This window comes from Hemitrygon akajei, chromosome 1, assembly GCF_048418815.1.
Source record: "Hemitrygon akajei chromosome 1, sHemAka1.3, whole genome shotgun sequence".
Classification (NCBI taxonomy): domain Eukaryota; kingdom Metazoa; phylum Chordata; class Chondrichthyes; order Myliobatiformes; family Dasyatidae; genus Hemitrygon; species Hemitrygon akajei.
Window position 1 is genome coordinate 190185915 of NC_133124.1, and position 14802 is coordinate 190200716.

The window sequence follows — 14802 nt, forward strand, 5'->3', positions numbered from 1 at the left end:
ATCATAAAAGGAATGGGCAAGTTAAACCTCCGTCTCTCTCTCCAACCAAAAAAGCTGCAGCTTGAATGAACTTGAGTGACTTTTAGATTTCCATCGGACAATACATTATCCCCTAGACAACGATAGAGCTATTTCTTATTGATTATTATTATACCCGCGCTTTTAGATTTAGTATTGACGACGTATATTATATGTATGTCTGCATTGATATTGTTTTTGTGTATTTTTATCAATAAATACCATTAAAAATAGTACCATCAGACTTCAACGGACCTCTCTATCTTTGCTGGTAAGTGACCCAGTTACGGGGTATGTAACACTGTGCTGCTGTAAGTATCAAGTTTTCATGCCATTTGTACTCTGGGTGTGTATGGCAATGACAATAAACTTGAACTTGGTGCCAAAGCAACATTGAAGTGGGAATTATAGATGTTTTTGGGTGGAGGAGCCTGTCAGCGGGTGAAGGAAAAGAACTGTCAGAGGAGCTTGTGTGCCAAGATGAAAATTTAATTTCATCAGGGTATTACAATCTGGGCAAAGTCAGGATCGATCAGCAGAAAACAGACATGCAAGTTAGGATGTAGCCAGCATGGTTTTGGATAACTTCAGGGAGTGTGTTACTCAGAAAAACAGCGCGGTAAAAGGCCCTTCCAGCTCAACAAGCCCACGCGGCCTATGTGACTAATTAACCTGCGTCTTTGGAACGTGGGATGAAACACGGTCACGGAGAGGATTTACAAACTCCTTGCAGACAACGGCAGGATGGGGTTCGGTAGGAGGCTGGTCGACAACACAGTGCTTGGGAGAGCTCAGGGTAACATTGGCATGAATGAGGATTCCAGTAAAGGGAAGACAGAGACTAACTTTATGCAGGAGGACATGCACATTTACTGTAATTCAGTTTTTTCTATATTTATTATGCATTGTACTGCTGTTGCTAAGACAACACATTTCACAAGATATGCCAATGATATTAAACCTGATTCTGATTCTACAGTCCTTAGTGATCAATTAGTATGGTCTACCTTTTATAATAATAATTGATCTGCTGTTACAGATAGGACAATCTATAATAACTGTCTGGATATAGTAAAACAGGATAACAACTTAATAGATATAACCATTCCAAACACACATAACTTACAGAAATCAATAAGTGAAAACACCAGAAGTATTCTGAATTAAAGATGAATCCAGGATGAGCTCCAACTTTATGTACACATTTGGACTGGTTTAACAATAATGGGTCCTTTTATTTTTTTAAAAACTTTTCCTACTAACTGTTCAATAAAGCCAAAATTTGTAAATATACTTCCTTTATAATTTATGCAGTGTATGATCTGTAATTTCTTACCAATGGACAATTGTGTACGGGCGGTAATTACTCTGCATTCGCTCAAGTCGAGGTTTCTTTAATGGGATGTTCCTGTTTGGTTGAACCCCAAATCATACATGTTTTGTTTATTAAAGGAGGCCTTCCCACTGCTGAGTCCTGCGGCTGTTAGCAGAGCTGGCTACCGGGCCAAGTTTGCATGCAAGCCAGTGAGGGGGTTACATTCGTGGGGGGCATTATCCGGGGACTTGTTGAGTGCCGTGTAATTGCTGTTAAGAATTAATTAAGCTGTTTGTGCGTTTAAACCTGTATTTAATCAGGGAAAGTGACTAGGATGCTACAAGGATTAGGGCTTGGTGCGAGTCAGTGATTATCCACAAATAATGCTTGTGTTTTTAGCAAGGTTTGATGTCCGAATTCCCAATGAACTGTTATTCAGAGCGCTAAGCTCTGTAAAAGTTTTGGGGAAAATCATACTGATTGAAGGGTGTTTTGACCAATCGGCTGTTAAGTATGCCAGACTAGCAGTGATGTGATAGGCTGGGAGACCCTGGAGAGGCGGGGCCATGGGCAGTCCATTTTATTAGAGAAGGGCAGCATGTAGCTGAGGGTGAAGACTTCAAAGACGAGTTGATCTCGCTTCTGTGAAGTAAGGGAAAAGCGTTGTCTGATGTGAAAGTTCCAATGGTTCCTTCAGCAGCTGATTGAAATTCTGAGCTGGTTTTGGCTATTGCATCACTGGTTGATAAATGCAGAGAGCCCAAGTTATTGTAGGCTGGGAGTGTTCTCTGGAGTCAAGCCCACATCCGACGATGAAGAAGAATATGAGGCTTGGGCTGAGCAGACATCTCAGTTACTCAGTTACAGTGCTCAGATAATATGAAAAGACAGAGACTGATAGAGAGTATCTGGCAGCTGACATAGTGAGTGTCCTAAAGGCACAAAGTCTATTAGCCACGTCTGCTATTTCCCTGCAACTCTGGAAGGTGCTTTTGGCCCTGCTGAACCTGCAGTCGATCTGATGATGAAGTTCAGGCACACATTCCAGGAGGAAGAAGAGAAGCTGTCTGCCTGACTTTTCAGGCTGGAGAAACTGCTGCCCTGTTTGTGCCACAAAGGGGCACTCAACTGTCTGAGAGAAATGGCTTGAGGACGGGGCAAATTGTGAAGGGTGGGCTGTCACATGACACGATTGCTCTACATATTCGAATGACCCACAAGATGCGCCCTCCTCCATCTTTTACCAAGCTACTCAGAGAGCAGAAAAACATGACTAAGAAGCGGAACATTTCCAAAAGCCAAGTAGTGTCTTCAGTGGTAGCCTCTGCTGCTAAAGTGGCCCCTGATGCCACAGAGACAGAGTTTTTGAGGAAATGAGGTGGGAAACCTTCGAGCTCAGCTGATTCAATGGACGTCTGCAAATGTGTCAGTTAAATGTGGTATGTCTGTTGGGAAACCCGATCCACCTGTAGGACTCACAACACAGTGGACTGCTGCTGAAAAGGGTTCTTGACTAGAAAGGCGACCAGTATTTTCTGTTACAACTGAGAAGATGGCCATTTCAAACGAGACTGCGAGGGGTAGGAAAATTGTTGAAGACCAAGTCAGCGGTTAATCGAACAGTGAAGGAAAGAGGCAAAGCTATGGAGGAACCCAGTAAAGGAACGGGCTGGTGTACCGGAGAGGATACACTCCAATCAGCGCATCAAGAGAAATGCTAAAATGGAGAACGCTATTCCTGAAGGTTTAGTGGAACCAAGCTCGGATGTATCCATACGGATTGAAGGTGTTTATGCTAGAGCCCTAATTGACACAGGTCCTCAAGTTACTTTACTCTGCAGATCCTTTTACCACCAGTATTTGATGCACTTACCATTGATACCACTTAGTGCCACTGAGATTTGGGGCCTTAGTACTGTTGAGTACCTGTATTTGGTCTTTGGTCGTTGAAACTGGAATTTTTGTAAGCAGATGTTGGAGTAACTGAGACCATTGACACACTAGTGTTGGTCTGCCCAGATCTGGTTGAAAAGAGTGGAGCTTCCATTCTAGTGGGAATGAATACTTCCGTTGTGAGAAGGCTTGTGGAAGCATGAAAGGAGAGAAATGGAGAGAACCTTTTGAAAACTTTGTCCGTTCACCCTGTTCCAGAGCTGCTTTTGAGTAAGTTCCCCCTAAGCCAGATGATGAGCAGAAATGAGGAACTGTGTGGTACACTTAGTCTAAACCTGTCGTGTTACATCCTGGACAAATAGCTAGAATGACAGGAACCAGAATGTCCAATACCAGCCAAGAGGATTCTCCTGATGATCAGGAAGAAGAGTCACGCTTACCCGAAGAAGTGCTGGTAAGATCTGAACTGCAGAAATCTTTGTCTATGTACGCAAACAGGCTGACAGTGATTAGCAGGAACACCTCAGGAAGAGATGTTACCCTCAGACGTGGGTGCTGATCGCCCCTCTCCTTCCTGTGACGATAATGTCTAGTTTTCTGGGGGAAACGGAAGAGGAACAGTCCCCTGGACCGAGGAAGTTGGTATACAAAGTCATGCAACTCACTGATACTCGAGGAATGGAAAAGAAAATTAGCTGAGAAGATGCTGGAACATGAAGATGCCATTTCCACTGAGTTGCTCCAGAAGTATTTGGCATGTGATTAGAGTGGCTGAGGAAACCCCTTTCCGAGAAAGGTCTCACCGGTTAGCTCCAGCAGAGGTTGAAGATGTTCAGCAGCACCTGCTTAATCTGAGGGAGACTAAGTTCAGTCACGGAGCAGGGTGACCTGAGCTGCTGGAAAGAATGAGTGATAGACGGGGTGGGGGGGGCATCCTCTGCTAGACAGGAAGGGTCACATGGGGTAGTTGAAGCTGGAGAAGCTGAAGATGAGATAAGGAGGACTCCAAGAACTGGGAAACCCCTAGCCAGGCTGACAGGGGATGCACATGGAGGTTAAGTCCTTCCCCATGATAAGATATGCAACTTCCATTTACAAATGGACTGGGGGGGTCCTGAAATCATGAAATTTGTTTGAATATGGTGTTGTAAGGGTATGTGTTTGTTTGGGCGACATTTACACAGCACTCGCTCAAATCGAGGTTTCTTTAATCGGAACGTTGCGACTTTTCTGTTTGGTTGAACCCTGAATCATATCGATCCTAGATGTACAATGCTTATGAAAGGTGGACTTCTCACCATGGAGTCCCGTGGCTGTTAGCAGAGTTGGCTAACACAAACGATGCAGTTCAAACTGCTATTCAATGGGATAAAGTGCAAAATGAAAATAAAACACAAAAATATGTCAGTAAAGGCCAGGTTAAATAAATGGATTTTGAGCTGGTGTTTACAATTGTCACCTGAGTCTGCATCCCGTACAGTTTCAGGTATTGAATTCCACAGTTTGGGAGCATAATTAAAAAAAGAAACGACCTGCCAATTACCTTTCTTATGTGAAGAATCCCATTATAAATCCTCCTTTGCGAAGTAAGTTTTAGATTTTAAAATTGTACAATTCCTGTCATTGTTTTCAGGACCTCATGTCATCAGTCTTAAACAGTTCACGTTTGTAGATAAAGAGCAAGGTTTATGTGGGTTTCCTGTGAGAACGGTGTGTATCTGCTGCACTTTTCCATTGCGCCTGTGGGTACATGTACTTGGGCATATGACAAAAACCTTGACTTTGACTGTCAGAGCTGACTTCTTCCATCCCTGTTACTAGCAAGGCCAGCTGACACTTTACTTAGCCTCTTTGAAGATCTGGCATCGACAGCAACGGTGTTGCAAACGCTTAAACATCTTTCAGCATTCTTTACATCCACGAGCCTTTCAGCAGAGTTTGCCACACTTACCGTGAACGTGGTACTGGTGCGCAGACAGTGTGCGGAGAGCATCTCCAGCCGCTGAAAGCAGGAGGCCAGCAAGGAGCTTTGGAGCTTTGGAGTGTCTGGACACGTGTTCTCCAGGCATCAGTATATACATGCACAGGAACAGAATCGGCAAGCACTTCAGGAAAGCTCTCAGCCATATCGGACAGGACGATTGTGGCACCAGCACGAAGTAAATGCAGACACTCAGCAGGAAGGGCACCAGCTTGAATAACTCCTTTAGGACCTTTAGTGAGGAGAAGGAATTGTTAGGTTTAGAGGTAATTATTTTGTTAGTTTCTGATATCTTGAATCATGGGTCCAATTTGTCAGAGTCACAGAGCCACACAGCACTGAAACTGGGCCCTTTGTCCATCTAGTCCTTGTCAACCTATGGCTATTATTCTATACAATAGCTATTGTTCTGCCTAATCCCATTGACCCACTCCAGGACTCTCCATATCCCTCTTATCCAAACTTCTCTTAAATGTTACCATTGAACGTGCATCCACCACTTGTGCTGGCAGCTCGCTCCACACTCCCATCACCCTCTGAGTGAAGAAATTCCCCCTCATGTTCCCCTTAGATGTTTCACCTTTTACCCTTAACCTATGACCTCCAGTTGTAGTCTCACCCAATCTCAGTGGGAAGAGCCTGCTCACATTAGCCCTGTCCACACCCGTCATAATTATGTAAACATCTATGAAAACTCCCCCTCATTCTCCTACACGACAGGGAGTAAACAGATTAGGACCTATTCAAGCTTTCCCTATAACTCATGTCCTCAAGACCCGGCATATTGGATAAACAACATTCAGGTTCTGGGATTTATGAAGAATAGAAGTGTTGGATGTTACAATCGTCCATTTTCTTTAATATCCATAATGCCAATGGTTCTTCATCTTTCCAGTGTTCTCCACGTCAGCTCATCTTGTTGTGAATGAGCTTCATTCCCACTCCTTTGCATTTTAGTGCTCAGTTCCTGATAGATGAGCTCAGCGTAGTGCCATCTTGTGGATCTAGTGCAGGGGCCTGGCTGAACATGATCCGGCCCACTCTCACATATTTGTTTCATTTTGAGAAACGGCATGAAGCAGGCTCTTCACGAGCCCTGCCACGCAGCAACCCACCTGTTTAACACTAGTCTAATCACAAGCCAATCTACAATGACCAACTAACAGGACCGTGGGGGGAAGCTGGAGCTCCCAGAGGAAACCCACGCTTGTGGGTCATGGAGAGAATGTACAAACTCCTCACAGAATGGCGCCGGAATTGAACCACAAATTCTGGACCACCTCAAGTTGTAATTGCATCACAATAACCGTTACACTACCATGGCATTGTTTCATTACAAAGTTGGAGTTACTGAGACCAAACCAGCACCAGTGGTTTCTGTGTCTCACCAGGACACTGGAATTTATTGCGATTGAAACAGCAAGAGTGAGTTTAGCTGTTCAAAGTAACAAACTAGGACCTAATTTTGAGCTCAGGTACAAAATGGGACCTGTGATGGACCTCATATCACCATTTTAAAGAGTACAGTGAGTGTTCAGCTGGTGCCGAACAACTCAAAGGTCACAGGGCCAAGCAAATGGGTCTGTGGAGCTCCTTGGGGAACATCGGTGAACAGTCTGAGGCATTTCATAATCTTTCAGGGAATGACTCTGTCAAACCTCAGTCATTCTGCCAGTGATTCATCCAAATCATTGTTATCATCATCCGCGATTTTGTCACTGGCATCAAGCTGCTGCTCGCCGCTCAGCTCTGATGCGATTGGACCACCATTGTACTCCCTGGCTATGTTATGCCAGCAGTGAACATTGAATTGACTTTATTACTTATATCCTCCATATACATGAGTAAAAATCTTTATGTTACATCTCTGACTAAATGTGCAACTATAGTAATTTATAATAAATATTATGTACAACAGGACAGTCAATATAACATAGAAATACAGTTGTGTCAGCGTGAATTAATCAGTCTGATGGCCTGATGGAAGAAGCTGTCCCGGAGACTGTTGGTCCTGGCTTTTATGCTGCGGTACCATTTCCCGGATGGAAGCAGCTGGAACAGTTTGTGGTTGGGGTGACTTGGGTCCCCAATGATTCTTCGGGCCCTTTTTACACACCTGTCTTTGTAAGTGTCCTGAATAGTGGGAAGTTCACATTTACAGATACACCGGCCTGTCCGCACCACTCTCTGCAGAGTCCTGCGATTGAGGGAAGTACAGTTCCCATACCAGGCAGTGATGCAGCCAGTCAGGATGCTCTTAATTGTGCCCCTGTAGAAAGTTCTTAGAATCTGGGGGCCCATACCAAACATCTTCAACCATCTGAGGTGAAAGAGGCGCTGTTGTGCCTTCTTCACCACACAGCCAGTATGTACAGACCACGTGAGATCCTCGGTGATGTGTATGCCGAGGAACTTAAAGCCATAACTACACAGTGCATAACGCCAGGTAGAGTGTGGTACAGGTCTGATGCCCAGAGTCCATCTCCAGGTTCAGCTCAGCCTGCCCTTAAGCTGCACATGGCTGAGCACACACTCAGCGCAAAAGTGACCCCAGTCAGCCCTATTTGAAGGAATAAAAAAAAGCACAACAGCGTCTCTTCCACCTCAGGCGACTGAAGAAGTTCGACTTGGGCCCCCAAATCCTCAAGACCTTCTACAGGGGCACCATTGGGAGCATCCTGACTGGTATCACTGCCTGGTACGGGAACTGCACCAACCTTGATCACTGGGCACTGCAGAGAGTGGTACGGACAGCCCACAGCATCTGTGGATGTGAACTTCACTCCACTGAGGATATTTACAGCAGCAGGTGCAGAAAGATAACCTGGAAGATCATCAGGGACACCAGTCACCCCAACCATAAACTGCTTCAGCTGCTTCCGTCTGGAAAACAGTACGGCAGCATTAAATCCAGGACCAACAGGCTACAGGACGGTTTCTTTCTACAAGCCACTAGACTTTTAAACTTACATGCCTGTACATTGCAACAGTCATAACGCAAAGGTTTTTACTCCCTCACTTTGTGGGACGGATGTAAGATTTAAATAAATTCTAAACTCTAATTGTCAACTGAAGAGGGGAAGAGAAAAAGAAATGGTGTATATATGGACCCCTCAACTCAAGCACATGTGATTTCCCCACTCATCAGCTTTACTACAGGTTCCCTCTTCCACCAACCTTCGCTCCATCACTAATCATCACTGCATCAGTAAAATACGTTAATGTTCACAACCATGTGATGGGACTCCTGTAAATGGAGTGGTATCTGTGGCTCGAGGTGCAGCTGGTAGAATGTGAAAGTTGAAGATCCCTCTCCTTGAGCACCCACAGGTCAGCAAGAGATATGGGAGATCTCTCCCCCTTTTCAGCTTTCCCAGCAAAGCTTCAGTGTAGTTATTTAACAGATACCGAGCCTACTTCCTAAAGGATCAGTCGTCACAGATCCCCACGCACGGTCCACTTCCTGCACAAATTCCCAGTAACTGGTTCTGCTTCTTAATCAACTCCTTGGGCTGCTGCTCACCCATTTTGGAATATCTAAGAACAAGTGCCGCCTACACAACCTGCCACGGGAGTTCGCTGGAGCTATCCTGACGGCAGTTTACATCCCACCCCAGGTGGACACGAAGCCTGTGCTCCACAAATTATATCCTGCGGTCACTTTTAGCCTTTTAGCAGGATTCCCAGAGGCCTTCGTCATCAACCAGACCAACTTCAAGAGTGTGTTACCAAAATACCACCAGCATGATTCCTGTCCCACCAGGGGCCTAAACGCCCTCAACTGCTATAAAACCATCAACGATTCCAACCGAGCCATCCTCCATCCACACTTTGGTAAATCAGACCACCATGTTGTGCTCCTTCTCCCTGCAAACAGAAACTGAAGTGGGAGAATCCAGTACTGAAAGCCATTACAGTGCTGGTCTGGGGACACAGGTGAGCTTCTACACGGCTGCTTTGAGTCAGCAGACTAGTCATAGACTCAGCTGCCAGGCTAGATAACCACCATCACAGACTTTATTAGTGAGCGTGTCCCAAGGAAGACCAGGTGTTCCCAAACCAAATATCATGGATGAATGGAGGGAATCCACCCCCAACCGCAGCAAGCAAATCAGGTGTCCTTGGCCTCTACACAAAATCATGATATGACCTCCATAAGGCTCTCAGAGATGCCAAGGGAGAGGACCAGTCGTTGGCTGCTTGGCTGAACAGAGGAGTGCTTTTAGTAACAGACAAGGTGGCGTACAGAGGGTGAGAAACATTGTCCAGAATTGCCAGTAGGGTCCTTCGTTCTGCCACAGTCTCTGGTGTGTCCAGTTTGACTCCCATACAGAGCCAGCCTTTCTAATCAGTTTATTGAGCCTGTTGGCATCACCCATGTTGATGCCATTGCCCCAGCATGCCACCACATAAACGACTGTACTGGCGACAACATGTGAAGGAGAGGCCTGTATACTCCAAATGGTCTCAATCTCCTCAGGAAGTAGAGGCCACTCTGGCCCTTCTTGTACACAGCCTCTGTGTTGATGCTCCACTCAAGTCTGTCATCCAGGTGCATCCCCGGTACTTGTAGGTCCTCACCATATCCATGTCCTCACTATCAATAGTAACAGGGAGCAATGCAGGCTTAGTCTTGCTAAAGTCCATCACCATCTCTTGTCTTACTGATGTTGAGCTGCAGATGATTCAGCTTGCACCGTTTGACAAAGTCCTCACCAGGGCCCTGTATTCACCCTCCCATCCTCCCTTTATGCATCCAACTATTGCTGAGTCATCAGAGAATTTCTGCAGATGACATGACTCTAAAGTAAAGTCAACATTAAGGACCCTCAGCATATGGGACATGTCCTGTTCTCATTACTACTATCAGGGAAGGACAGGACCCACACTCAGCATTTCAGGAACAGCTTCTTCCCCCTCCACCATTAGATTTCTGAGCAGTCTATGAACCCATAGAATCTCAGGTGGTGACGAGAGGGCGTACAGGAGTGAGATATGCCAACTAGTGGAGTGGTGTCGCAGCAACAACCTGGCACTCAATGTCAGTAAGACGGAAGAGCTGATTGTGGACTTCAGGAAAGGTAAGACGAAGGAATACATACCAATCCTCACAGAGAGATCAGGAGTGGAGAGAGTGAGCAGTTTCAAGTTCCTGGGTGTCAAGATCTCTGAGGATCTAACCTGGTCCCAACATATCGATGTAGTTATAAAGAAGGCAAGTCAGCAGCTGTACTTTATTAAGAGTTTGAAGAGATTTGGCAAGTCAACAAATACACACAAAAACTTCTATAGTTGTACTGTGGAGAGCATTCTGACAGGCTGCATCACTGTCTGGTATGGAGGGGGGCTATTGCACAGGACCGAAAGAAGCTGTAGAGGGTTGTAAATCTAGTCAGCTCCATTTTGGGTACTAGCCTACAAAGTACCCAGGACATCTTCAGGGAGCGGTGTCTCGGAAAGGCAGCGTCCATTATAAAGGACCTCCAGCACCCAGAGCGTGCCCTTTTCTCACTGTTACTACCAGGTAGGAAGTACAGAAGCCTGAAGGCACACACTCAGCGATTCAGGAACAGCTTCTTCCCCTCTGCCATCCGATTCCTAAAGGGACATTGAACCCATGTACACTACCTCACTTTTTCAATATATAGTATTTCTGTTTTTTGCATTTTTAATCTATTTAATATAGATATACTGTAATTGATTGATTTATTTATTATTATTATTATTTTGTTTATTATTTTTTCTCATCTATATTATATATTGCATTGAACTGCTGCTGCCAAGTTAACAAATTTCACATCACATGCCGGTGATAATAAACCTGATTCTGAACTAGCTCACCATCCCTTTTTAAAACATTTATTTATCTTAGTTTTTATTGCAACTTACAGTAATTTTTTTTGGTGTTGCACAAACAAATTCCACAACACATATCACTGATAAGAAACCAGAACTTGATTCTGGTGCGGAGCCTGAGCGCAGGTGCCTCCAGGCTCGAGGAAGCTCCGCTCTTCTCCATTGTTACAAGTTCCTTGTTTGATAAGAGGGGCACTTGACATCACAATTTATTTGTTTACTTTGTGATACAATGCGGAGTAGGCCTTTCTGGTCCTGTGACTGCATCACTCCAGCAAGGCCGCAGCCCTGATTAACCCTAGCCTGCAATGACCAGTTCAGAATGTCTTTGGACTGCGGGACGAAACTGGAGAGCCCGGAGGAAACACACACATCCCAACGGGAGAATAGACTGAGACTCCTTACAGATGGCGCTGGAATTGAACTCTGAACTCCAGAACGCCGTGAGCTGTAACGGCGTCGCGCTACTCTACCCTGGTGCCCTACCTATCTCAACGTAGTCTTTTTCAAATCTTTTTATTATTCTTATTCAAAAATAACACAAGTACATCAAAGTAACAACACTTACAATGCCTCAAGGAAAAAAAAATTATCTTAAAGATCGAAAATGTTGTGAATAAAAAAAAACCCTACTAAGCAAAAAAGTGGGGGAAAACCCATTAGGAGTGCAACCCCGGAGCCATGCGTCATACAAAAAGCTTCTAAAAATAAACATCAAACCGCCAGCAAGAAAGAAAAATATATCAAAAAAATTTACAATTAGATCGCGGAGAAGATCTCTCAATTAGCTCAAATGATAATAGCGAGCAATTGAGCCCCATCTTTTCTCAAAATCAAATAAAGGTTCAAAGGTTCAACTTCTAATTTTCTCCAAGCTAAGACACAGCGTCACTTGAGAGAACCATTGTGACAAAGTAGGAGCTGATATATCCTTCCATTTCAACAAAATGGCCCTCCTAGCTATCAATGTAACAAATGCAATAACATGTTGGTCAGACACAGAATGGATATTTTGAGGAATTATTCCAAAAAGTGCAGTCATTAGGTTATTAGGTTGTAGGTTAATTCTGAGTGCTTTAGAAATTGTCGAAAAGACTGACTTCCAGAACTGTTGCAGTATAGAACATGACCAGAACATATGTGTCAATGTAGCGATCTCAGTTTTACATCTATCACAATAACTATCAACATTGGGAAATATTTTAGAGAGGCGCTCCTTCGTCAAATGGTAACGATGTACAATTTTAAATTGAATCAGTGAATGACTAGCACAGATCAAAGAAGTTTTAACATAGTCTACCTCATTTCTGATCTTGCACTTTCTTGACTACCTGTACTACACTTTCTCGGCAGCTGTTACACTTTATTCTGCGTTTTGTTATGGTTTCACCTCGTTGTGCATCAACGCACTGCGCATGATTTGACCTGAACAGTATGCAAGGCAAGCTTTTCACTGCGCCTTGGTACATGACGATATTAAACCAATTCCGACTGCCTTAGCACGGTGCACTTCCCCTTTAAGAAATGAGGCGAACTTCAAACTGTGAAGTTGGCTAGTGGTCATTCATAATTTTTGACAGTGCTGAAGTGTCGAGCCAATGCGCAGTCTGGTCAGTAATGGCTTAACAGAGATATCATTCAAATGCAAAGACCGCACAGAGATGTCACCCTGCCTGCCTCGCAGCCTGCTGTCACAATTCCTGAGCTCATTTCGATTCCTCCTCTCTGGTCTAGTCCTTATTGATCATGTGCCGTGCCCCGCAGTTATCAGACATTGTCACGCTTCATTTGACAGGGCAAAATGAACAAGACAAGGCTTCAGATAGAGGGAAGGCAGTTCAGGGAGATCATTAGACAGGGGACAAAAAGAATGTGTCAACCTGTGTTGTTCAAGAATCTCATGAATAAAGGCTTGGAATGGTTCAGGCAGAACATATAAAGAACGATGAACTGGGAAAATTATCCCATCCATCCAGTCCTTTTTTTGTATAAATACAAAATCTGTATTTTTAGGACACAGAGGTGGCTACAAAAGCTAAAAAACTAAAGGTGGGACACCACGGTAACATAGCGGTTAGCATGTCATTATTACAGCTCGGTGCGTTGGAGTTCAGAGTTCAATCCTGATGTCATAAGAAATAGGAGCAGGAGTCGGCCATCTCACCTGTCAAGCCTGCTCCGCCATTCGATAAGATCATGGCTGATCTGGCCATGGACTCATCTCCCCCTACCTGTCTTTCCCCAAAACCCTACTATGCAAAAATCTATCCATCTTGCCCTAGATATATTTATTGAGGTAGCCTCCACTGCTTCATTGGGCAGAGAACTCCACAGATTCACCACCCTCTGGGAAAAGCAGTTCCTCCTCATCTCCGTTAAATCTACTCCCTGGAATCTTGGGGCTACGTCCTTTAGTTCTAGTCTCACTTACCACCGGCAGCAACTTTCCTGCCTCTGTGAGGAGTTACTCTTCGTCCTCCCTATGGGTTTCTTCCGCTTGCTTCGCTTCCCCCCCCCACAAAAACATAGCGGGTAAGTTAACTGGTCATTGTAAAATTGTCCCGTGATTGGGTTAGGGTACATCAGGGTTGTTGGGGGTTGCTGGACAGCAGAGCCCAAAGGGCCTGGAGTGGAGACCATAGTTATCCAGGTGAAACTACTTCCACGTCATCCAAGTGGACAGGATGTGAACTGAGGGTGTTCGGAAGAGTTGGGCCGGAACGTTGGCATAGTGGTTAGTGTAACGCTACAGAGCGCCAGCGACCTGGGTTCAGTTCCCACCGTAAAGGGCTTGTACGTCTCCCTGGTGTACTCCAGCTTCCTGCCACACCATAAGGACTTACAGGTTAGTAGGTTAATTGGTCAGGGGTGTAACTGGCTGGCACCAACTCGTTGGGCCAGAAGGTGCTGTATCAATAAAATAAGTACGAAACGTGTGCAACTGTAAGAGAGAGCTGCTGGAAACGTGGGGGGAAAAGGGGATGCTAGGATGATTTAAGCAGATCATCTGTGGAGAGAGAAAAGGTGGGTTAAGTTTACAGGATGATGACCCCCACATCAGATCCAGCCACTTCCCACACACGGGGGCAAGGCTGGAAGTTTTGAATTCAGCACTGAGCCTCCAGGGCTGTGACACATCTAAACAGAAATCTGCTTCGAGCAAGACTCAAACTACTGGAGGAACTCAGCGGGCCAGGCAGCATCTGGAGATGGAAATGAACAGTCAGGGTTTCCAGGGAGGACCCTCCATCTGGTTCATTTCAAACTCAATGCCATTCAACCATGTACAGTTAAACGAACCATTCTTCTTCCGGGGTCAGGATGCATAACACAGTGATCACAGCCACACAGGGCACGAAGAGTTACGATCACAGAATAATACCGGCACAAGTCCCTGAAAGGCACAGCCTGGAGTCCCATGCTAATGTTACTGGCACTGTTATAAAACAAAGCGATCATATGATGTGTGAAACGGCGGCAATAAAAGATGAGAAAGTGACCAGTGCGGGATTCGAGTGTGTCTGTGATTTGGGAAGTTGGAGTTGGCGGGGGAGGGGGTGGTGGCTGCAGGTTGCTGAGAAGTCTAACGGCCTGAGGGAAGGAGCAAGTTCTGGTTCTGGCGCTGTGGTGCCTTCTGCCCGGCGGCAGGAGGTCGTGGGAAGGGTGGAGGCTCTGCGTACGAGGCGCTCCTGATATACGCCCTGAACGGTGGGGTGGTGGGGTTAGAGAGAGATGTTTC

At 45.2% G+C, this 14802-nt stretch overlaps 1 protein-coding gene across 1 annotated transcript in view; it reads right to left on the reverse strand.

The window, feature by feature from the left end:
- The window catches only part of LOC140733756 (lysoplasmalogenase TMEM86A-like), a 37406-nt gene that overhangs the window by 3939 nt on the left and 18665 nt on the right, over positions 1–14802 (reverse strand). The window contains exon 2 of the mRNA XM_073057498.1: positions 5178–5439. Coding sequence (XP_072913599.1) covers positions 5178–5439 — 262 coding nt within the window. The remainder of the gene's footprint in view (positions 1–5177; positions 5440–14802) is intronic.